This window comes from Lissotriton vulgaris, chromosome 5 (assembly GCF_964263255.1).
Source record: "Lissotriton vulgaris chromosome 5, aLisVul1.2, whole genome shotgun sequence".
In the NCBI taxonomy this organism is placed as follows: domain Eukaryota; kingdom Metazoa; phylum Chordata; class Amphibia; order Caudata; family Salamandridae; genus Lissotriton; species Lissotriton vulgaris.
In genome coordinates, this window is record NC_141693.1 from 182,143,801 (window position 1) to 182,166,978 (window position 23,178).

General features: G+C 44.6%; 1 protein-coding gene across 1 annotated transcript in view; it reads left to right on the forward strand.

The window, feature by feature from the left end:
- The window catches only part of NIBAN2 (niban apoptosis regulator 2), a 270,668-nt gene that overhangs the window by 126,524 nt on the left and 120,966 nt on the right, over positions 1-23,178 (forward strand). Inside the window, exon 2 of the mRNA XM_086921115.1 lies at positions 17,960-18,090. Coding sequence (XP_086777241.1) covers positions 17,960-18,090 — 131 coding nt within the window. The remainder of the gene's footprint in view (positions 1-17,959; positions 18,091-23,178) is intronic.

Sequence of the window (23,178 nt, forward strand, 5' to 3'; positions counted from 1 at the left end):
TTAGAACCAGTTTAACAACCAAATGCGGAAATAAACAACTGAAAAGTGACCAGTTTAACTTGGCTCCAGGCCTTCCACTGCGCGCAAAGATGTCACCACATTCTTAGAAACTTTTGACCCGTTTCAGATAAAAGCATTATTTTTTTGTCAAAGTCTGCAGATTATATAGCAGATGATGGATTATGTGGCAAATGCGGCAAATCCATGTATATATGCGGGGGGAAGCCATGGCCGCAAAATCACATAATTCCATTAGCCTTGGATATAATGCACTGCCCGCAGGGCAGCCGTGAGCAGACTCCTGCACATTTGTGAAAGGCTCAACTCCTGTTTGAAGCAGCCGCTACTCTACATGCTTTGTTGTACAGATGGCATTGGGCCTGCACTCAAGAGGGTGTTACAGAGATGTCCCTGCATGCGGGTGCAGTGAGTGACAGGATCTGTCTTCATAATGATATCTGCTGGGGTCAATGGAGACCCCCCTATCATCCCACTTTGTGGTGCGCACTGAGTGCGCGTCCTTCTGGCCTCTTTCTTCTGTGGACGGGCACAGAGACCAAGTGTTTCCCTCTTTTGCATGGAGCCGTAACCCTAAGTACAGGAACGGCCTCTTAAGACAGTGCTGGTGGTGCATTTTAATGAAGGGGCTGCAAAAGTGTGTTCCAAACTTTCTGTAATGCTCCCATGCCCCAGGGACACACTGCTGGTGCACCGTATGTAACATGGTCCCTGCTCGTGGGTTTTTTGCCCAGTGGGCTTTTTGCCGGTGAATACCCCCTGCTTGATCTGTGAGCAGTATTTGTGACATCACAACTGTACGATTATATGAATGTGGTTTGGTCATATTGGCAAAGTAATACAATTAAAATGTATTGTGTTCAGTGGTTTATAAAGTTATAATTAAACATTAAGAAAAATGAAACAAAAGTAGAGACAATCTACAATAAGAACTTATTTCTATATTGCTTTTCATACTACTCTTCTGCCATTTCCTGGTTCTATGAGTCTTCAATGGCAGGTGTTACCATTGCCTAATTAAGCTATCAACTCCTGAAGGACGAAAAGCTGAGTTGGCCGAGCTAGGATTCAAACGTGTGACCTGCAGATTACAAAAGGCAACTGGGCCATCTTGCAACCTTTGTGATCACAGCTTCCCTGGTCCGACTCTTCCATAAGGCGAGGTATGGCAGCAGCCTTACGGAGCCACCTAGTCCTGGCACCCCTCTACTCCAAAAGGCCCCAAAAGTGGCATTTTGCAATGAATAGGGAGTACTCCAGCAGGCAAAATACAATTGTGCCTGCACCAGTGCAAACCTCGCACCGTTTGAACCACTTTGTGATTATTTACAGACTGCTAGACATGTTGTTCCTTTAGAATAGACACCCAGGGCACAGAGCTTGTAAGGGGGAGGGCCAGTGGAGAAGGGGATACTTATAATAATATATACACAGAATCATTGCGGGCAATGCCCCACAATACCTTAAATCTTTTATTATTTCTTATGTCCCTTCCCGTACTCTCAGATCATCCTTCCAATCCAAGCTTCTGATTCCTAGGATCAAGAGAGCAAGAATGGGTGGCCGCTCATTTTTCTTCTTAGGTCCGTCCCTGTGGAACTCTCTTCCGCTCTGTCTTCGGACTGAGCCCAACTATCTGAAGTTCCGCTGGAATTTGAAAACATGGCTATTCAACCAGTAATTGTTGTAATTTCCATACCTTGTTGGTCAGCGCCGGGAAACCTTTGGGTAGCTGTGCGCTTAATAAAATTAATAATAATAATAATAATAATAATAATAATAATAATATGGCTTTCCATCTCTTTCACTGTATCTCCGTTCTGAGGCTTCCCCACTCTAGACAGAGCATCATCCCCCCCCCGTGCCAAGGGTTCTGCTCTCTCAAACGTAGCCTTCGCTGCGAGCTCCTTGTTTTTGTGGTGCACTCAGTACATGGGCACTTACAGGCCTGGTAGCCCTCCTCCGTGCCAGCCTGGCATTCTAGGCCTCAAGGGGCACTCGTTGAGTGTAAGTCTTCCCACCTGGGCCACAGTTTGTCTTTCACTTTCATTTCACAACTTTAGATGTCGGTATTAACAGGTCCAAAACGTCAACATTTCCTCAAAGTCTAAAATGTCGCTCTCCTGAACTCCTGGCCATAGATGCTTTGTCCAGGGTACATCCTTGTAAATGTTCGTATTGTGGGAATCGGTGATGCTCTCGTGTGAAGGCCCCTCCGCAGCAGTATTCTGTCCTAGGGTTGCCTGATAATTCTAGGTCTGCTCTGCAGACACTATAATATAGTTATTTATTTAACAAACCAATGCTTGCTGGGATTTGTATTCCTAGTTTGAATCAATTAGACCTCTGGGAAAAAATGATTTCTCAAAAAGAAGCCGAGGACTACAAACATGGCGTCCTGATGCGTGAACCGGTCTGAATGACCCCTCCTCTCGCTCTCTTTCCCAAGATCAGCTGATAGCCCCCACTTTCCTGCTTAGAAGTGGGGCCCCACTGCTTCCCTCTCTTCATTGTTGTCCAGAGTCACTTTCCACGACCTTCGACCTAAGGCCCATTGTGCCCTCTCTATGAATACCTGCCAGGCAGCCAGGCGAACGAATCAGCAGAAGATTCCTGATTCCAGCATCAAAGGCCATTGATAATAAAGACCGTTTATTGGCCAATAAACCCTTGCTACGCCCGCCCTCCGAGTCCTGTCTGAGACTCTTCCTTTCTGAGCCAAGGTTGCTGCTCTCTTTGAAATGTGGCCGAAGAGAGAGCAGCAGGTTAAAGACCGATTTCAGGAAATCATCAACTCTTGGAGCATTTGTACCTGGGCAGTGCTTTAAATGGGAAAAAGTAAGTGCAGGTACTCATTAAAATTAGCTAGAGGTGTGGCAAGTGGGCGGGGCTAGGGGCGGGGCTAAGGGCAAGACATGATGTACATAATGACTTCTATACCAGTTGCAGCGCATATTAAAACACGGGAAATGTGTTTAAGTAAACAAAACAGGTTAACTCATTACACAAAATGAATGCAAACAGGATGATATGTTAACATTTCCTTGTATATAAATATATACGTTAACAAGAAATACAGCAGAGTATCAATTTTATACACATTTGTGTAAAAATGCCATTTCTATTGAACAAATATCTGGTATTTTTAATCTGAAACAGTGCCGACCCTAACTTTACCTGTCCCCTCACTTTTGTGCATTCCCCCTCCCCCCCCCCTTCCTTCTATGCTCACCTCGTTTTCCCCAAACCTGATCCACTGCTCATCTCGTTTTCCCCCCTACCAAACCCCCTGCCAGTTGTCACAGAAGCTCGTTCCTGGGGTGCTGCAGCGTTCCCTCCCATTCATTGCTCCTGGGCAGGGCTACCTTCACACCCATGGATCCCTCCCTGTGATGTAAATGCAGCCATTAGTGCTGGAGGGGCACACAAAGGGAAGCCGCTCCTGTGCTGAAGAAAACAAAAATGAAAAGAAAACCAGCTTTGGGGAAGGTGTAGGATTGTGCTGCACTGCCGTCTGCCGCTCCCTTTAGTAAGGCCAGCGCAACACCCTAAATAGGACTGGATTACTGACCACAGCCCTAGCCCAGGCCATTTCATGCAGGAGTGGGCTGGGGGCGGGTGGAGGAGGGGAAGGGGTTAAAGCACTGGCACCTGAATGGTCGTTGAACGCCTAATTTACAGTGCAGGGTCTGCCTAGGAACCACAAATGAAAAAACGCATTAACCAATAGACCGTTATATTTTCCCATGTAGGCAAGCGCTTCACGCCCACATAGCAGTAGTATGCACTATACAAATGTTGCAACAAAATACTTTGTATTTAAATCTTGAAAACAGACGGAAAAGAAGAAATAAGATTGGATGGAATAGAGCCAAGAATCTACAGGAAGGACTAAAATATGACCCAAGAGATGGGGCAGAGACAAGATACAGAAAAAAGAGTCAATATATTGTAAAAGATCTTCCAAAATTAGAGAGGAAGAGACAAGATACAGAAGAAAGATGTGATCCACAACAAAAAGGGGGCAGAGTCGACATAAATAAGAGTAAGGTATGTGACCAGTACAGGAGTGTCAGAGACAAGATACAGGGAAAAAAAACAAAGCCAGAAAGAATGAGAGGAATAGAGACAAGATACAGACAAAGATACCGGTCGTTATATCAACATTGGGAGGAACAGAGTCAAGATGCAGAAATAAGAACCAGGACTAAACATATCGAAGGGAAAGACCAAGCCTAGCTGTAGAAAGAATAACCTCAACAGTTGGAGGTAGAGAAAGAGACCATAATCAGAAACAATCAGTCGACAGAGACATAGCCAAGATGTGGGAAGAGGACCCGGACCTACGACCAACATAGTTAGACAGGACAAGATACACAAAAGAAGGCACAGAAATGAGAATCACACCAACAGCCAGCAAAGTTAGGGACCGAGTAAGAAATAGAAAGAGGAACCAGGCATGTGAAAAAGAAAGTGAGTTCTAAATATGAGAAATTGAAAAAAGAAAAGAGGGGAAACTAGGACACAGACGAGAAGGAATGATGAGAAATAATAATCAAAACCATGTGTCGCCTGAAACATTACTAAATGTTATCCAGTCCCCTTTGCCTTACAGGGGTGCTGGCCTGTCAAGAAATCCTCAATCGTTGTCTCTAAAGTGGTCATTCGATGTCTCCCATTCTGTGCTATCTTGTAAAAGTGGGTGCCCAGATGAGCAGGAAGGCAGGTCTCTTCCATGACCACACCCAGGCTCGGGTGAAACTGCCCATGGGCATACCTCCTTGAAAGTCGGCTATGGATGCCCTAGTGATGCTGAAGGAGAAACCGCGACCATTGGCGATGCCGTCTTCCCATTCATAGAGAGATGAGAATATCTCTTGATTGGTAGTTGTAAATGCATATATTCCGAGTGGGGGGGGGGGGGGGGAAATGATTACAGGCTTTGTGTGGCACACTCTTACTGAACTATCAAACACAAATCCTGATCATACCAGCTGGCAACCTTCTTGCTGTCTGTATCACTAAACTCACCCTGCTTTGAAAAAGGGTGACGATAAGTTAGGGCTGGCTGTGTGTGTGATCAGGGGACCAAATATGGTTCACGTGAGAAAGTCCTTTGTCCATCATAAGCCAGTCTCCAGAACTCCAAGTCAAACTCCAGCAAAGCTGCAGGCACTAGGCTGCCAGTTGTGCGTGATGTCCTCGGTGCGACAGCCCTCCCTATTACTTTATGGTTCAACAACAGGTCAAGAAAGGGTTATTTCTTATTTGAGAGGCAATCCTTTGCAACCTGGGAGTTCCAAATGGTTCTAAGTGCAGATTATTGTACAGACAGGTTCTGGGGTATTTGAAACAATGCTGGAGCCTGCAGCCTTTCGTGGGTGTAACTGCTGAGTGGTGTTAGGGTAGGAACTGGGATGTCTGAATCTTTGGGGTCCGCATCTCCTAGGGGAGGTTAATATTGAGTAATGGAAATGTTCCTGGGGTCAGCATGCTATGGTCCGGAGCAGAAAATACTGATCATTTTAGATTCAGAAAGCTGCTTGAAAGGTATTTTTAGGTCGAGCCTAAGGGCAGCGTGCATGTGCTGCTCCCTCTGCAAGTCATACTGTACTGGAGTATGCTATTAAAGCCCCGCCCACTCTCTACCCATATTTGTCATTGGCTTATGTCATTGCCCTTCTTAAATTCTGGCTTCTGATTCGTACTTAGGCTTGTTAGTCCCTCTTTAGTACTGCCTTGTCTTCACTTTTAACCTCCCCCAAGGACTGGCCCTCTTACTTCGATTGGTACACGGTACGCTTTAGAAGTTGGTGAGCACTATTTTCTTTAATGCTCTTCCCCTATTCCACACATTGCATCGGAGCACCCGCCCTATTTACTTTAAATTGTAGTACATTTTATTTTCAAATTGGAGCGCGGTCCGTTTTATAGCGGCCGCACTTATTTAATTAGTTAATATAGGGCGCGGTCCGCATTCACTTTAGCGGCCGCACCTATTTAATTATTTAATTTCCATCGTGGATCGCTTTCACTTTAGGGGCTGCGCTACAAAGGTTTTGAATAATAAACGTTTGGTGAAAGCACCATACACACTTTCACTATAATGGTGGCCACGCCCCTTTGTTTAGAAGCTGCTCACGGTAGCCTGAATATGCGAGCAGCGTCTAAAAAAGGTGCGTGGACACTATTATAGTGGTCTCGCATTTGCGAGAGATTGAGCTCTTGGCATCAAAAACAACAATGCCTTTATATATGTGTTCCCTTTTAAAACCACATAAATAAAAGGCATTGTTATTTTTAATGCCAATAGCTTAAACGCTCGCAAATGCGAGACCTATTGCATTAGTTATAAGGCTTTATATAGCGCGAACTTGATCCCGAAGGATATCAGAGCGCTTTACAATACTTTTTATAACAACAGTTGAACCGCATTGTAACAGTTAGGAACATAATTCAAAACAAAAAGTGAGACAACAAATCACCGAGGGCGCATGCATCAGATAGATAGAGTGAGGGCGATAGGCGATAGATAGCATTGAAAATGCAGATTTCTAATTGGAGCACCTTTTCACAGTTCTGATTGGTCACTTTCAGCCCAGTGCCAGGACATTGATGGGATCAGTTTGTGCTTAGTGAATGCAATTAACTGAACAAGACATGCTGTAACATAACAGAACGGCTCTAAATGCAGAGTACTGGAGAGGGAGGTACCGAGGCCTCTCAATTTTTGGGGCCCAGAGCAGAGGACGCTCTTTAGCTCGTTGTTCTGGGCTAGTGGCGGGGGCGGGGCAAGGAGCGTGGGACTTTTCATGCTCAGCAAGCCTGCCCCCCACCCTTCCCCCCCCCCTCTTCGCTGCCTCGGAGGTACTGGAACCTTGCCATGTGCCCCTTCTGCCAAAATACGTATTCTCATCTCCCAAGCATTGGGGTCGGCTGGGAAATGTGCAGCCTCCTTTCTGTGTGACACCTCCTCGCCTAAGACTTCACACTTCCTTCGTTAAAGTGCCTAATGACTGCAACTGCTCCCCCGGTGGGTATACTGAGCCCCCCTACTGAAGCCTGTGTCGGCCTCCACTTGTCAGGTGGCCTCTGGGACAGCACCGGCTTGTGTTTGAAAGACCCCTCATTGGTAGTGTAGCTGCTCGTGTTTGTCTTTCATTGTCTTTTATTCATGTAGTTCAAGTGTTTTGTTTTTAATCCTGTGATACGCACTCCTTTAACAATAAAAATACTATGGCACACTGTTGTTTTAGAACACCCCCTTGTTAATACTATGGCACCCACTCTTATATTAGAATTCCCCTTTGTTTATACAGTGGCAGCCCACTCTTGTGTTCGAATGCCCGCTTAATAATGTGGCCGCCCACTCTTCTGTTCCAACGTCCCTTTGTTCATACTGTGGCATCCCCAGTTCTCTTTGAATGCCATTTTATTAATACTGGGGCAGCCCCCTTTGGTCTTTAAATCTCCCTTCCTCTTTATTGGGCGAATTCCTTCTTCTGTTAGAAAGACCCCTTCTTAAAGGGGCAGTCCCCACCCATTCATTAACAGTGTGGGCCCCTATTGTCTACACCCTTCTTTAATTATGCGGCAGCCCCCTTTGTCTTAGACTGGTCTTAGAATGACTCTTCTTAACTGTGTCTTTAAGTGTCACTTGCTCAGTATTATGGCTGCCCTTCACTGTGTCTGGATGCTCGGTGCTAAATGCTGCTGCGCCTCCTATTAACATGTTCCTATCCTAAAGAGCAAGATGGTGGGTTAGACAGCTCCTATTCCCTCCTGTGAAGCTCCGCCCCTTTTGTCAGACCGCCACCCCTCTCCCACGTGGCCGAGGGTCTTTCTAGCTCCCCTTGGCTCTGCTCCTTCCCTGGCTGGCGAGAAGCAGCAAAGACTGGCTTGATTCCACGCACTACGACCCGAGGCCTGTGAGAACAAGGCGTCTCAGACGTTAACTCTCTCAGAGCAGCAGCTGCTTCCTGTCTGTGGAGAAACCCCCGGAGGATGTTGCGAGCCTTTGTCTGCCTGCAGCATTCCATGGACAGAGAGGAAATGCTCTCTAGAAGTGTCCCCCCTGCACTTAATATAGCTCTTAAAGCCGATGCTTAGCCCATTACTAAGCACTTTCATTTGTACATAAACTAACTGAGCAAGGCACACAGAGAGAATGTGATCTGCCCAGGATCACACAGTAAGGTCAAGTGGGAGTTGAAATGAAACACAATAGGTCAAGTGGGGGAGCTGAAATTTAATACAATAAGGTCAAGTGGGATAACTCAAATTAATCTTATGCCTTGCAATACAACAGCCTGCAGCTTAGCCACTAGTCTCAGCTCACGATTCAGGGACCCATTGGGGCCTGTAGATGGGCTGGGTACCAGCGATTCATTTGTTCCAATGGTTGCGGGTAGTCGGTGCCACCACTCTCGTCTGTTGACCAGGACATGTTTTTCATCATCAGACTCTGAACCAAAGCAGAAGGAGAAAAACAGAAAAAGGGAGAAATGAGGAGGAAGAGAAAGATAGTACAACTGTGGATGAAGAGACATTATGGATGAAAAAATCTGCAGGTGTGAGCTAAAGAGAGGACCGATAGGGTGTTGGAAGAGGCATGGGATGAAATCCAAACTAGGCAGCCCTGGTATATAGGAAAGCTGCCTGGTAAGAATAGCTTTGGTATTCTGTATTTTAAGTTACGCACCATGACTTACGTCCCGCCGTAAGAATTCCTATGATCTGCATAAAGTGCTTCTCACGGGTTCGACGTAATTCCTTACACGTAACTCACCCTCTGTTTCGGGGTCTACAAGGGCGTTCATTCACAGTTTTGTCCCCCAGCCCCGGGGTTGTCCTGTCTTCTTCCATCATTGCACAGATTTCCATGGATGACGAGTGATCCGGGGAGTTGGCAGGGTTCCTCTCCATGAGATGCATGTCCAGTGAGTCAGTGAGGGAGTATGTGGCTGACTGTACTGATGGCCTCATCCCTCTAAGGGCAGTCCTTGTGCTGGGAAAGTGCTGGACTTGCTGTGAACTGGGCTGCGTCCAGTTGCCTGGTCTCTTACGATGTTACTTGTCTTCGACAAACAAGCCTCTTCGGTCCACTGGATGGAAATCAGCCTCGGCCTAAAAGATGAGGATCCTAGAAAGGGACTACCAAGCCCTAGCTCCAGTGAGCAGGCACGTCTTAAGGATTTTGGGGGCCTGTATAAGGAACAGTTTTGAATTTATGATCTTTTTTCAGCTCTTTCATGCCCTATTAGGCCGAGTCATTGACAGTGCACAGACACACTTGTCCAAATGTGTGTACATGTAACATTCAGGGATAGTGTTGAGTGTTTTAAATATAGTAACACAGCAGCTGCTCGCTAATATTACTACAAACAATCTCTGTGACTCTCTCCCATTTCTCATATGTGAGGTCCTGATTTGATCTAAAAAACTATTTTATGGATGTTGAATACAACATAAACACAACCTTTCTCTACAAAATGTATTAGACACACATATCACCTTCAATGAAAATAAAGGAAAGTGGTATTAAAAACAATGTGTTTAAAAATAATTCAATGCCATCAAGGCAAGACTCTGCAGAACAGAGCTGGTTCTATCAGCCCCCCCTTGAAAGACTGGGGCTCTGGGCCAGAGCCCACTTTGCCCATGGCTTAAAACCTCTCTGCCAGTGAGTCCATTTAACACCTGCCTCAAAACAAAGGACGACAGTCCTCAGGATGCGTCAGACGCCAGCCAATACAGGTGTCTACTAAAGCTTAACTTCAGATGAAAGGAAGCAGATATGGGTTGACCACTGGGCACTCACTCATGAGGAAATAGGGAAGGAAACCAGTAGCCACCACGCCTTGCCCCTGAGTAAAGGGAGCAGTCAAAATGTGACCCCCCCCCACCCTCCCCGACCCAACCTGCAAGAAAACAGGGGCAGGTTTTGAACTAGTTGTCTTTGACCCAACTTTACAAATTCTCAAGCTCTGTTGCATCTCTTGAACTCTGCAAGTTGCCCTTTGTCTATTCCAGGCCCAAGACACAAGGCTGGAGGAACAAGGACTAAAATAGATTCAGGCTGGTGACATGGGCGTGCATGTAATGCAAGAGAAAGCACAGAACTGTTGGCATTCAGAGGGCGGGATAGAACTGGATGCTGTCAGTAAAGAGAAGATCACCACCGGCAGAAATACTGCAGAGAATCCCTCATTGCAAACACTATTTAAGATAACTTTGCCACAGTGCTTCAGTTGTAAAAACAAAATGGAAGAAAAGGTATTTTGTGGCTAAGAAATGTTGACATGAAATAGTCCCAGTGGTAACTTTGGACCCTCCTTCCCATTTAAGCTGCCCTACATTTTTATGCTGAAATGCAATGTTCTTCGAAATACACTTCTATAAATGATTGTAAGGTACAGTGACATCACCCACTTGACCATCCCCCTATTGGAGAAAACAGTAAATTAAAAGAATTAATAGATGGAAGTTTTTAATTCTTTAGACCATCTTGTAGTTTGTTTTGGCCATGCTTGGGCTAATCTGCTTTTTTAGGTATGGCTTAGATTCAGCTTTGGTTGTCTCATCAGCCACATGTTTTCCCAAAAAATCATAAAAAATACTTTCATACCTACTTACAGGGGATTTTAGTCCGCCCTCTTCATCCATTGGTCTGTTCAAATGCTAACCAAAATGTGTTTTCGCCCACCACAGTATACAGCAAGGAGCAATGGGTCAGCCCACTTCATCCATCCTCCCACTTGAAATTCGGCCACAAAAGAATCTGGCATTTAGCCAGACCACATTCGTACAGCCACCCGAAATGGAGTGTATTTCTGGTGCCAGCACTGGCACTGAAGGGCTGCTGGGCCCCTTCATGAATTTTTATTTGATATGTTTGCTATTTTGCTAACTGCTACTTGAGGTTAAAGTTTTTTTTTTTTATTTCTCACGCAACCTGCTGCAAAAAAGTGGGTCAGCTTCTCCCATAGAACAGACTGTGAGCTGCCTGAAAGAGACTCCGTCTGATAGGTTTTTGTAGTTTAGTGGTGCCGTTTTTATACTTATGTTGTCTCTTCCTGAATGTTTATTTTTTATAGCGCATTGCATTGTTTCTTTTAGTTTCTGTGTTTGTAGCTCGCCCGTTTTTGATTTCAGTGTGAACTTATGGGGCAGGCAACCGTTCTTCCTTTGCAAAAGCCTTCTATGGGAGACATGGTAACCTTGGCAGCTGAAATCTGGCCGTGCTGGAAAAACATAGCTCTCTTTGTCTCTTACTTGCGCTCTCTCTCTTTCCAAGTTTATTTTGAAAACAGAACATGCTATAAATAAAAACCGAGCTCTACCATTTACAGAGTCTAAAAATAATAAATGCTGACACATGACAATAAATAACAATATCATATAAAATAAAAAAAATGTTGAAGTAAACGTTCTGTTCTAAAAAGGGACAGTCACCATACACAGCCCCCCTGGGTCTTGAACTGAACCCAGCTTTTCTTTTGGTGACTCATAGAGCCCTCAGTGCAGGCACGACTGTCCATAAAAAGGACTAAAGCGCCTGATACACCTTAGCTGTCTTCTTTAGCCTCATAAGGGAAAATATGCCCTGACACTACTCTCTGCCTTAGACCGGCCGCAATGCCAAGGAGACACCCCTAGTAGGCTGAAGACTAGAGGGCACCTTTCGGACTAGATAGACAGGGGCGTCCACTCCTTAGCCTTTAGATCCCTGGAAGGAGCTCTGAGCAAGTGACTTACAGTTTTCCTAAATTTACTTTTCCTACAGGCATATACGTGATGTGCGGCAGCGAAGGAATAATGTTCCTGTGGTAGACGTAAAGTATTACAACGTTTCCCGAATGTCTTTTGAAAACTGCCTTTAAAATCTGTGGCATTATATCCAATAAAATAGGGAAATTGTGCTGTAAAATGAATCCCTTGGCCCCAGTGGAAAAACATCGTGGCAGTAGGCTCACACTCGCGTGGCGTTCTTGCTTGGTGGTATAGGGACTGGTATTACGACATTATACAGGGTTGCCTTAAGCTTTCGGCCCAGCCCTGTTCGCATTGAAGTTAAAACATTCAATTAACTTCATTTTTAAGGTTTTTTAACCAAGAAAATCAATTCTTCACGAAAAAGCCTCCACCCTCCCTTGAGGGACTCTCGTGCTCCTCCATTTCATGTCAGCAAGGTAGTCCGCCATTCCTGGCCTTGGTATTATGTTTAAGAATTACAGGCTGCACCCGAGGCAGTGATTCTGTGTGCGGCCCAAAATTCAGTGGCTGCTCATCCGCTAAGGCAGAGGAACTTTGCTCCACTGTATTGAAGCAGTAAAAAAAGGGAAAAATAAAATAACGTAATTTTATCATTTTATTTTGTCCCGCTGCTGCGGCAGCTTTGCGTGAGGGGGTGGGGCTGCAGAGCAGGGGAGTGGTGGTAGCACCCTCTTAAGTGCGCATTGACTATTTGGCCGCAAACAGTCATGGGTACTTTCCCTGTTCTCCATGCAGACTGCATTACAGCCTGCATGGAGAACATGCCCAGGACCCCAGTCCCTGGCTGAGCGCCGAACTACAGCGCTCAGACCAATTACAACTCTGCATTGCAGTGTTGTGATTGGTCAGGTAAGCCTGGCTGTGCTTCCTGGAGTCCAAGAAGGAGGAGAGCAAGAGCAGAGATGCAGAACCCGGCGGCAACGTAAGTGTATTTTTTTTTTAATTTACATTGTGCCATGTACCCCTCCCCCCCTTGGACCCCCAGTGCCACCCGCGAGCCGTGCCGGCGGCCACTGCTAAAATCTACCTAAGGTTAGACAAGGCAGTAAATGCCTTTTAAATATTCAGGAGTGAAGAACAGTGGAGTAGCAAGGGGGCTGGCATCGAGCTTTCATGTTTATCTTAAAAGTCAATGTTGGCAGCGCCACTCCCCCACCCCACGGGATTTCAAATTTGCATAAGTGGAAAGATGCGTTTTAGTGAACAATATTCATACGTCTTGCAATGCCCCTTGCTCGTAATAAAACGTTAATTCAGTTTCGTTTTTTTTCTTTTGTGTGAGTTTAGTTTTGCTTTTGAATAGCCTTGGAGTGCTATCTACTTAGAATTGGTGGAATTGTGGGCACCACTCCCATGGCTCCCCCAGTGGCCATTCTCCAATCTCTGGCTCCCAAGGAGCTCGCTGGGCCAGGACTGGGCTGAAGTTATACAAAAAACTTGAAGTGACCCCCTGCATAGGCTTGAGCTGTGCGTAAAATCAATTCTGTGGTTATAAAACTAAAACATGAGACATATGGTTCAGCTAGAAAATCAGTGATAAAGTAGGAATGAGAAAAGCTTCAGGGTTTGATTACAGAGGACAAGAAAGGCAGGCTCCTGGGGGGCCTATTCCTCTCTTCTTAATGTCTCTCTAGTCATTGTCACAGATGCTGTGGCCAAAGTCTCATAATATAAGACATATTAATGTACTGTGTTTGCTTCCTGGAATTGCGGCACCCGTGGACTTCACTGACCCTTTGTGTAATTTTTCACCTAGGAGGTGTTACTTTCGGATTGAAAGCTCGGTACAGTGGTCACTGGCCACCACAATCCCGAGGGTGGGGGTTCCTGTTTCATGGGCCTGAGCAAGAATCTTCTAAATGAGGCCCTTCCGGGCCCTAGCTGCATGCCCTAGTCCACTAGTTCAGATATTATGGAAAGAGCATCTGCTGAGCTGCAGCGGCCTCTTTTAAAGCACTTATGTGTTGAATCTTTATGTAGAATATTCCAAATTTACCAATATGGGTTCTAGTGTTACTGGTACCAGGGTTCCTCAGATGGCATCACCTTTTAAATGCCATAATGAAAGGCCACAGGAATTCCAAGGTAGGATGTCCCACCAGGCAAAAGTTTTCTTGGTTGGAGACCCTTTTAGGTAACATACTGTCTGGGGAAGGTGTCAGACTGTATAAAACTTATGATTTACATTCAGTAATTTATTTGGACCTGTGAATGATGCATTACGTAATATATGTTTTTGGACCTCATAATGTTCAGTAGTGCCTTTGTTTCCATGCGTTGCCTTGTTATGCAGTTTGATGTCTGAGTTTGCAAGTTGTGGGTCTCCTCAATTGCAGAGTGTCCCAGGGGAGGTCAAGGAGATGTCAGTGCATTTGGGTTAGAAATCAATAGTGCTTCCTTGCCAGTACTGTACTGACATGTTTGGGATTTTTCGACAATGAGTGACAAAAATATTTAATGTTAATCAGCATAAGGAGGGGGTAAAGATAATGTTTTATATCAGAAAATTTTAAATTTGTATCTTTAAATATCCCTATTAAAGAGTGTGTGTGTGTGTGTGTGTATATATATATATATATTTTTTGATTGATGTTTGCCCTGTTGATTAACAGGGCAAACATACCAACTGTCCACCGAGCCCATTCAGGGCTTAATCATGTGTATATATATATGAATTATTTGTAAATAATTTCAATTTTCACTCGTGGAAATGGTTAAAATGAAAATGCATTATACAAGGTGGATGCAAAATATGTACATGTACAATTGACATTATTTGACAATATGCCCTGTCACTCAACCCTTGTTTTTAATATTTTCATGTTTAATGAACTTTTGCACCAGCACTTTTTCCAAATGCCATTAATCCCCCTGTGAAAACTGTAAATAATGTTACAAACGATATGTGAATTTGCACGTTTGAACATGGCCGCCGCAAAACATCTAGGCGAGCACTAGTCCACTTTCTATGTTTGGGGAAGTGGTAGGGGATTTAATGGCGGTATGCACATTGTATGGCTGACACTGAGGAAGCCAAATAGGTGAAACGCGTATGTCAAGGGGGCAGGGGGGTCTGCCAATAAACCACTTTGGTTAAACATCGACTTGGAGTGCCGTCCTTCTTTGACCTCTGGGGGAATCAGATGTGTGGAAACATATATATATATATATATATATATATATATATATATATATATATAATTCAAGCTTTGGAAACGCTAAAAAAAAACTGGCTGCTACAGCAACAAGTACGCAAAATGGAGTAGAGCTCATTTAGGAACTTCTAAGGCCACCTCATTGTAAGAGAAAAATGTAAGCCTTGTCTAATTGAAAAGAGTGCAGAAGGCCAGATGTTGGAATAAGTGGTGCTCAAAAATTATTGAAATTCTGTTCCAACTCATTGAATGTGCGCTTTTGTGATGAGTGTTGACTTTTTTCTATCTGAATTGCTGGCCAGGCCTTTTTTTATCAAGTAAAAAAGTGTTTATTTTGCTCTCATATAAAGTAGTGACGTATATCTCTACTCATCTGGCGGCTCTTGGAGCCTTTAATTGTGGTGACCTGCTTTGAAGTGACTCTTGGTTCAATTTCACTGTTTGGACACACTTTTGGAACTTCATCAAAGCTCCCTGTGTTAAAGCATATCTTCATTTTCTGCCATTGAAATGTGCTTTCTACATTCCCTGCGCATTCAACCTCTTGATATTTTTCAAGTATGTAATGCCTGTCTGCAATCCTAGATCAGAATCTTTGGGGCAGCTGATAGACTTCTGTCAAACATTTTAATTTTGGTGTTGCAAGGCGCAAGGGGAATCCAATGTGTATTGGTGTTTGAAGAGTAAGATTTGGGGCGAACAAGTTACACAAACCATCACATTTGTTTCCTTCTTGTATCAGCACAGAGCACTGGTCCTGTTTGATGCAAGACCATGCTTTGCCACTTTGCACGAGAGGCTACTTAATCTGCAACCAGTCGTGTGGCTCTTTCCCATTCTAGTTTAAGGCAGGCAGTAGCAGTGAGGCAGGAGGTCCAAACAGCACTATTTTGTGATGGTAGCTCCAAAACTGAGCAGGTCTTCTACATTTCCTAGACAACATAGCAGCAGAGTTAAGCAGGTCCAACCAAAGGAAACCCTCTCCGTTCAACCCCAGGGCAGGCAGCACAAAAGAAGGATGCACTATAGCCTGTGTGCTCTTGGACCTCCCAATGCCCCTTCACTCACTTTTGGCAGCTCTAGATTCTTGTCTATGTATTTGTTGTCTTTGATGTGTCTGTATGTGAGGGATTCTTGCACTGCTGCCGCCATGTTGTAACTGTACTGTATATTGGGAAAGGCTTATGCTGCTGCCGCCATGTTGTATGAGGGAACCTAGCAATGAGGGTACTCGTGCTGTGCGGGGGCAGGTGTGTGTCTGTGTTTTAACTTCCCTCGCTGCCTACCACATTACCCATGTTCTCAGTTTATAAGAGGTGATTGTGCTGCTGGTTGTCTTGCCCCTGCCGTGTGCATTTAACCTTGAACTGTTGCTGATTGTACTGCTAGTGCCCCAGCTATGCTGGTTCAGCCTGCACATCTGCTGTACCTGTTCTGTGAGGGAGGGAAGCTTGCAATGACGTTGCTCGTGCTGCACGGGGAGAAGTGTGTATGTGTGTTTAACTTAACCCTGTTGTTGGCCACATTATGCAAGGTTCAGCTTGCACATCTACCGTATCTTCTCTATATGTGTTAGTGAAGTCTAAGCTGCCGGCAGGGGGTACTATGTAAATGCTGGACCTTACCAGGTTTTTAAAGGTATACATGAGCAGTGCTGGACTTCTCATACTTCTGGCGTCCCGTGATGTATACACCAATGTACACTTTCTTGGTGATTATGGCTAAGAACGGCAAAGTTTTATTTAAAAATGGCCACTACAGAATGAGGGTTGTCTCTATCTGTGAGTATTTCAAGCGTTAAATGCCTGACCCTGGTTTTCTCTGGTTTCTTTATAATCTTACTTTCGAGTTTATGAAGGTAACTGTGCTGGCTTCGAAGCCCGCTTAGTCCAAGCTTAATCCCATACAGAGATTCTTTCCCCCGACCGGTCCTAGACAGCTTCTCTTCAGTATGCTGCTCCTGATGTCTCTGACATTCGCACTACACTGAGTTCATATTGGAGTTTGAAATCACTACAAATCTTAGAATGGTAGAGCTGGGAATGGTACTAGCGAGGAGTCAGACTAACATCCGTTGGGTGTCCGACAGGGCTCCAAGACACGAAGCTTGTAAGGATTTGCTTGAATGGGCGGTGATGGATAAATACCACCTGAAACCTACAAGGAGGGTCGAAAGATTGACTGAGGACATTGCTGAATGGGCTGAGATGCTAGCTAAATTAGAGCTTCCGAATAATTGACCACTCCAAATCTGATTATGTGAACTAATGATCCTACTGAGAAGAAGCAAAACAGTTTATAAATGTATACAATATATTAAGCGAGGAGTCTTGGGAAACAAGTTAGATGTGGCATGACGAAGGAAGCAAGTGTGCGGGTTGGGTGGGAGTTGTGGCAGGTTCATGTGGAGCACAGACACGTGCATACTAATGTGATTTGTGTGTAATCCTTTTTCTTTTCTATTTTTCTTATATAAAACAGAGTTTCATAAAAAAGGAACTCATTGCATATTTTAAATACATTGCTGAGAACTTTATAAAATATTAAGTATGCAAATATTACAATACAAAGGATCTGAATGTATTATGATTTAATGTGCGTCTACAAATACCCTTACTTAACTGATCACCTTTGTTGTGAAATATGAGAAGGTAGCAAATTATAATCCTGAGTATCCAAGACACATCTGGAGATCCCTGCATAGCTACTAGGAATTAATGATCATAGCTGGTCATACATGAACAGGTGCCGATGTGATGCCTCTCCTGATAAAAGAGATGCTATAGGTAAACGTTTCTACCTCCCCTGGTATAAGCATAGTTTGAGCTGTTTATGGAGGAAATATCTGTCCTGATGTAAGGGATTTGTTTTCTTACACCGTTGACTGTTTGTAGTTGGTGTGAATAGTATATTTATTGTACCTGCCCTACGCTGTGTCCTACGCTTGCCCTTATTTCAAGGAAAGGTATGCCTTCTGCTAATATGGGTTTTCTTGGTCTGATCTCTTTCAGAGTGCACTGGGAAGGTACTGGGGGAATTCTCGAAGTTCTACGAGGAGCAGTATGGTGTTGCGCTCTTCAACAAGGTCCGATATGAGATTGAAGGAAATGGGGGTCCGCAGTCCCAGATGCTGCACCGTAAGGTAAGAAAATGGCTTTGGAGGGTTTAATGTATGTAGCTGGATGGGCTATTTATCTCTGTGGCGGCATGAACATCTCCGGGGTGGCAGACACAGATAGGGATTTCATGGGATCTCAACATGCTAATGTGCAGGTCTTGTTTTCATTATTCGCACCAGCCCTTACTTATGTCATTCATGGATAAGCATATCTCACCCATGCTGTCCTTCAACCATCCATGCCACAAGGGGGCATACTGCGTTCAGCTGAGACTGAAATAACACATGAGCAAAATAAACAGATGCAACCAGGTTAGATGTTGTGAGGAGTGAAGAATGTGGTTCTACAGACCAGAAAAAGGAGGAATGGTTGGAAGAGGCCTGGGTGAGGGTGAAGTGATGATGTGTGTTAGGTACTAAAGGTAGACAGAGGAGTGTTTCATGGGAATAAGTCGAAGAGCCTGTGGTTAGTGGGGAGAGGAGATTGTATTTGCAGGATATAGGAATGGAGTTTGGGGCTGAGGGAGGAGAAAATGAAGGACATCATTGAGAGAGGAGCATAGTTTTTTTGGTAACGAGAAGAGAGGTGGTTACGGTATATGGAGTGAAGAGAAGAGGTTGGGAGTGGTTGTGGGAGGGAAAGATACGATTGCTTGATGGAAAAGTGGATTGAGATGAAAGTAAAGAAATGCATTGTATTGCACTGCAGTGCAATATATTGTTATTAAAATAGTGCATGCATTTGTGGCTGTATGAAGATAAAGGTATGATGTGGTTGGGTGAAGGAGAGAGAGTAACATTGTTGAGGGAGCCTAACACTGTGAGCTGGCCAAGGAGAGTTAACATAACATAACGTGTTTTTGTAAAGTGGACATTCAACCCAAACACCTTGTTGGTTGTAAAGATGGGGTAGTTATGCTATAAGCACGAATGTGTACAGGTTATTGAGCCAAGAAGGAGATGGTTTTGGCCATAGGATGGAGGGCAGGACAATGTGTGTGAGAGCGGTGAAATTACAAGGCGTCGCTGGACCCAGGAGAAAAGGAAGATGTGGATAGTTAAAAGAAAAAGATGTTATTTGAGGGAGTTTGATTGACAGTTTGGGCAGGACTGTTCCTGCTGGAGCAGGACCAAGATTTGCAAATGGCTGGGACTGATCTGAGGTGGCAAGGTGGGCAAAAGAACAATGTGTTGAAATGCCACCCCAAGCGACTGCCAGTGGTTAGAGTTATTGCAAGCATTCCTCCCTATCAACCTTTGTGTGTTTGATGTTATTTGAGGGAGAATATGAGTCTGGGCTAAGTCTGATCGCTTAAGGAAGAGGAGAACGTTGTTGAAAAGAATTATGTGATGAGAAAATTGCATTGTGTTGAAGGAAGAGCAGGTGATACTGAGGGAGGGAACTAAGATGGTCCCTACTCCATGAGAGAGGAGCGAAGGCGTTGGGAGACAGGCATCTTTTGGCAGCCGTAACCGGGAAGGAGGCATAGTCATGTTGGTGGGGGTTAAGAACATGTTGGGGAGAGGGAAGGGCGATTATCTTGTCAAGAGAAAGGGTGCTAGAACATGTAGAATTTTAAATCATGTTGCAGGAGAGTAGAATATGCTGGGAGAAATGGAAAAAAGGGGGGTGGATGAGGTGCGGGAAAGAGGATGAACCTTCTGGCAGACGAAGAAGAGAAAAATATGGTTGGAGTCTAAGGACAAATTTACATGTTGGGGGAGGGAGAAGACGAAGAGCATGTGTTGAGTGGGTGAGCTGAAGAGAATATACCCAGTGAGCGAAATAAAGGGGAATGTGTTGTGTGATAGAGGAGAGGCTGCTGTATTAAGTGCAGGGGGCAGGGCTTTAAGTGCGGTGGGCACTGGCAGTGGTCAGCACAGGCAGTATTAAAGTACGGATATTAAAACTGGAACATAACGGGCGTGTATCTTTACAAGCATGTGCTCCTATTTAATATGATTGTTTACTTCTCCCTGTTGTGTTTTTGTAATTTTGGGTCATATGTACTAAAGCATTTTCCCATAGAAATAGAATGGGTAATACCCTTTGATACATCTAGCCTTTTGTTTTCCATGTAATCTACGATCCTTGTATAGCGCGTTCTGCAAACTGACTCTCCTCTGGGTGAGATGAGGGTGTGGATGGGTGTTCCTGACCAGGTGTACTCGAGAGGTCCAGAGTGAGACGGATGGCACTGTGAGTTTCCCACAGTGCCTGTCACTGGGCCATAGAGGTGTACAGACCACATTCTCACAGTGTCCTTGGCCTCGATGCAGTGTACACATGGAGTTGGATATTAATGGGCCAGTTTTAATTACGATTCTGTGGGAAAGTGTGTGAAGGAGGTACACAGCCGAAGTATTGACCGCACCAAAGGAAAAGAAAATGTTATGTTTATTTAAAAATGGGTAGAGAGGACGAATGGTGAAGTGGAGGAGACGTTAGGAAGTACACGCAGAAGGAGAGGGCCAAAAAAACAGCAATGAAGAGGAAGGAGATGAAGTGTTAAGTATATGGACTGACTTCAGAAAGAGAGACAAAAGTGACTCTCTGAGAGAGATAGTTGATGGAGGATAGAACGGAAGTGATTGAGACACGCAGAAGGGCCTTTCACATTCCACGATCCTTTATAATGTAATTCCACACTGTTCTATTTTCAGAATTAAAACATTTTCAATTCTGATTATTCACAACAATGTTCTTGTTGTAACACATGCATGTGATATATAATAAAATAATTGCTAATGAGCATTGGCAAAGCCAATAAGTCTGACTGGCTTTATGTATAAGGCTTTCAGTTTTCAGTTTTTACTAATTTTTATAGATCAATACAGACAGAAAACAATGTATTTCCTTTCTGGTTTTTTTGTTGGTTTTTTTTAGTACAATAATACTGAAAATTGTGCTTCTAATGAGTGACTTTTGGTGCTGTTTGTTGTGAATTCTAAGGCAACAGATGTGCTGGTAGATAGCACAGCGAGTTAAAAAACAGGTTAAGAATTCTTTAAATACAGGCATATGTTCAAATATATTTGTAGTACATTGCTAATATTTACCTGTGGGTGTAGTGCTTTACTATATTTATCAGAAGAATTTGCTAAAACGCAACAAGCTTCAAACTATGAATGCATGTTCATCAGTTGAATGAATGTTAAAAAGTAACCAATATTGACTCCGCTTATTCGCAAACCACAAAATAAATAAGGATAAATACTAATAAGATGGCCAGAGGAAGGTGGGACCGGCGAGGCACGAGAGGAGAGTATGTTGAGTGACAGAGGAGAGGGTGAGCTTGTCAGTGGAAGAGAGGGAAGAAAGGGTAATGTGTCAGTGAGGCAAAGAAGAAAACATGTTGACATCAGAGACGAGGATGAAACATCTGTAAACGAGCAGGGGAGGTTAAGTCTGGAGCTGGGGTTGAGAAGGATGTGTTGATATTCTTATGCTATGAACGGTTTGGATAAGCCACAGAGGGGACCGACGGTAGTCGTTGGCACATGAAGAGGATGCCACAGCGGCCAGCACTTGCTTTCTCATTCTCCTTTGTGCTGACTCTTTTCTCTTTCATCTCTCGCGGTGTTCACGTGTCTCTCTCTTTGTCTAATATCCTCATCTGTATCTCCCACACCCTGCTATCCCGCCATGTTGTCTCCATTCTCTTCCAGCACCTTGTCCTTCTTCTCAGTTGAGTGTTTTTATTGGAATGAGACATCCCTTGATATGTGGCCAAAGGTTGTGTCATAGTGTGTATGAGCCCCTGTTTACTGAGGAAGGTGTCTTTAACTCACCAACAACTGTCCCGGGGCCCAGAAATCCCAGAAAGGATGCCTTCTGAAGCAGGGCAGAATCCCTTGAGGTTGGACATGGTCCAAGAGCATGATCTGAAGCTCACGCCCTACCCTTATCCTGCTGCAGGGATCTAGAATACATGCCAGCGGTGCACACGGGGCATGCACTGTGCCCTTTATGCAAGGAGTGTAATGTGGCACCCAGCCTGAATGGAGGGCAGGTGGCACAACAATCAAAGTCTTTCAGATGCACATATTTCCTGATCCTTGTTACCCACTGGATGTATGTTTTGGATGAAAATAGTTGGCACTGGCACTAACAAAGAGTGCCCTGGGCACGGATGGAGGCCTAGAATGGAATGTACGAAGCACAGACACACCCAGGGCACAGAGATTCAGACAGAGAGCTTTTATTCCAACCCCACCTCATCCAGCAGGTTTGGGCTGTCCTGACATTCAGGTGATACCAAAGAGAGATGACGGATCTGGCACAGAGCGCAAGAAATCCTTATGTACTGTGAGGAAAGGAACAGGAGGGAGTGCCGGATACTAGTTTAATCTCAACTAACTTTAGTGTCAAGACCGGATCAGGGGGGAATAACTGGTATCAGTAAAACAGCTTCCTCCTGGCAACACCCTTGAATATCTCTGAAAATCCCTTCCCTCATATGCGTATGTTCTGATGTATGCGGTTTTCTCCATTCCGCTAAGAACATTCTTCTGATATCAGCACAACTCCCTTTAATCTTTAGGACACCCCCTGATAACATAGCAAAGCAAACCTTCCCTCTATGACATTCTGTATCAAATTCCATCTTCCTCTTTAGGACACCATCTAATATCAGAACAGGTCACTTCCCTCCTTAGGACAGTGTGATATCAGGAGAGCTCACCTCCCTCTGGATGATACCCTCAGTTATTAGAATGTCACATACCACCCTCCCTAGGACATTGTGATATCAATAGAACTCACCTCCCTCTGGATGATACCGCCAGTTATCAGCACGTCACCTCCCGCCCATCCTATGACACCCTTGATAGCAGCAGAGCTCACCTCCCTCTGGATGATACTCTCAGTTATCAGCATGTCACCTCCCGCCCATCCTAGGACATCCTTGATATCAGCAGAGCTCACCTCCCTCTGGATGATACTCTCAGTTATCAGCACGTCACCTCTCGCCCATCCTAGGACATCCTTGATATCAGCAGAGCTCACCTCCCTCTGGATGATACTCTCAGTTATCAGCACGTCACCTCCTGCCCATCCTACGACATCCTTGATATCAGCAGAGCTCACCTCCCTCTGGATGATACTCTCAG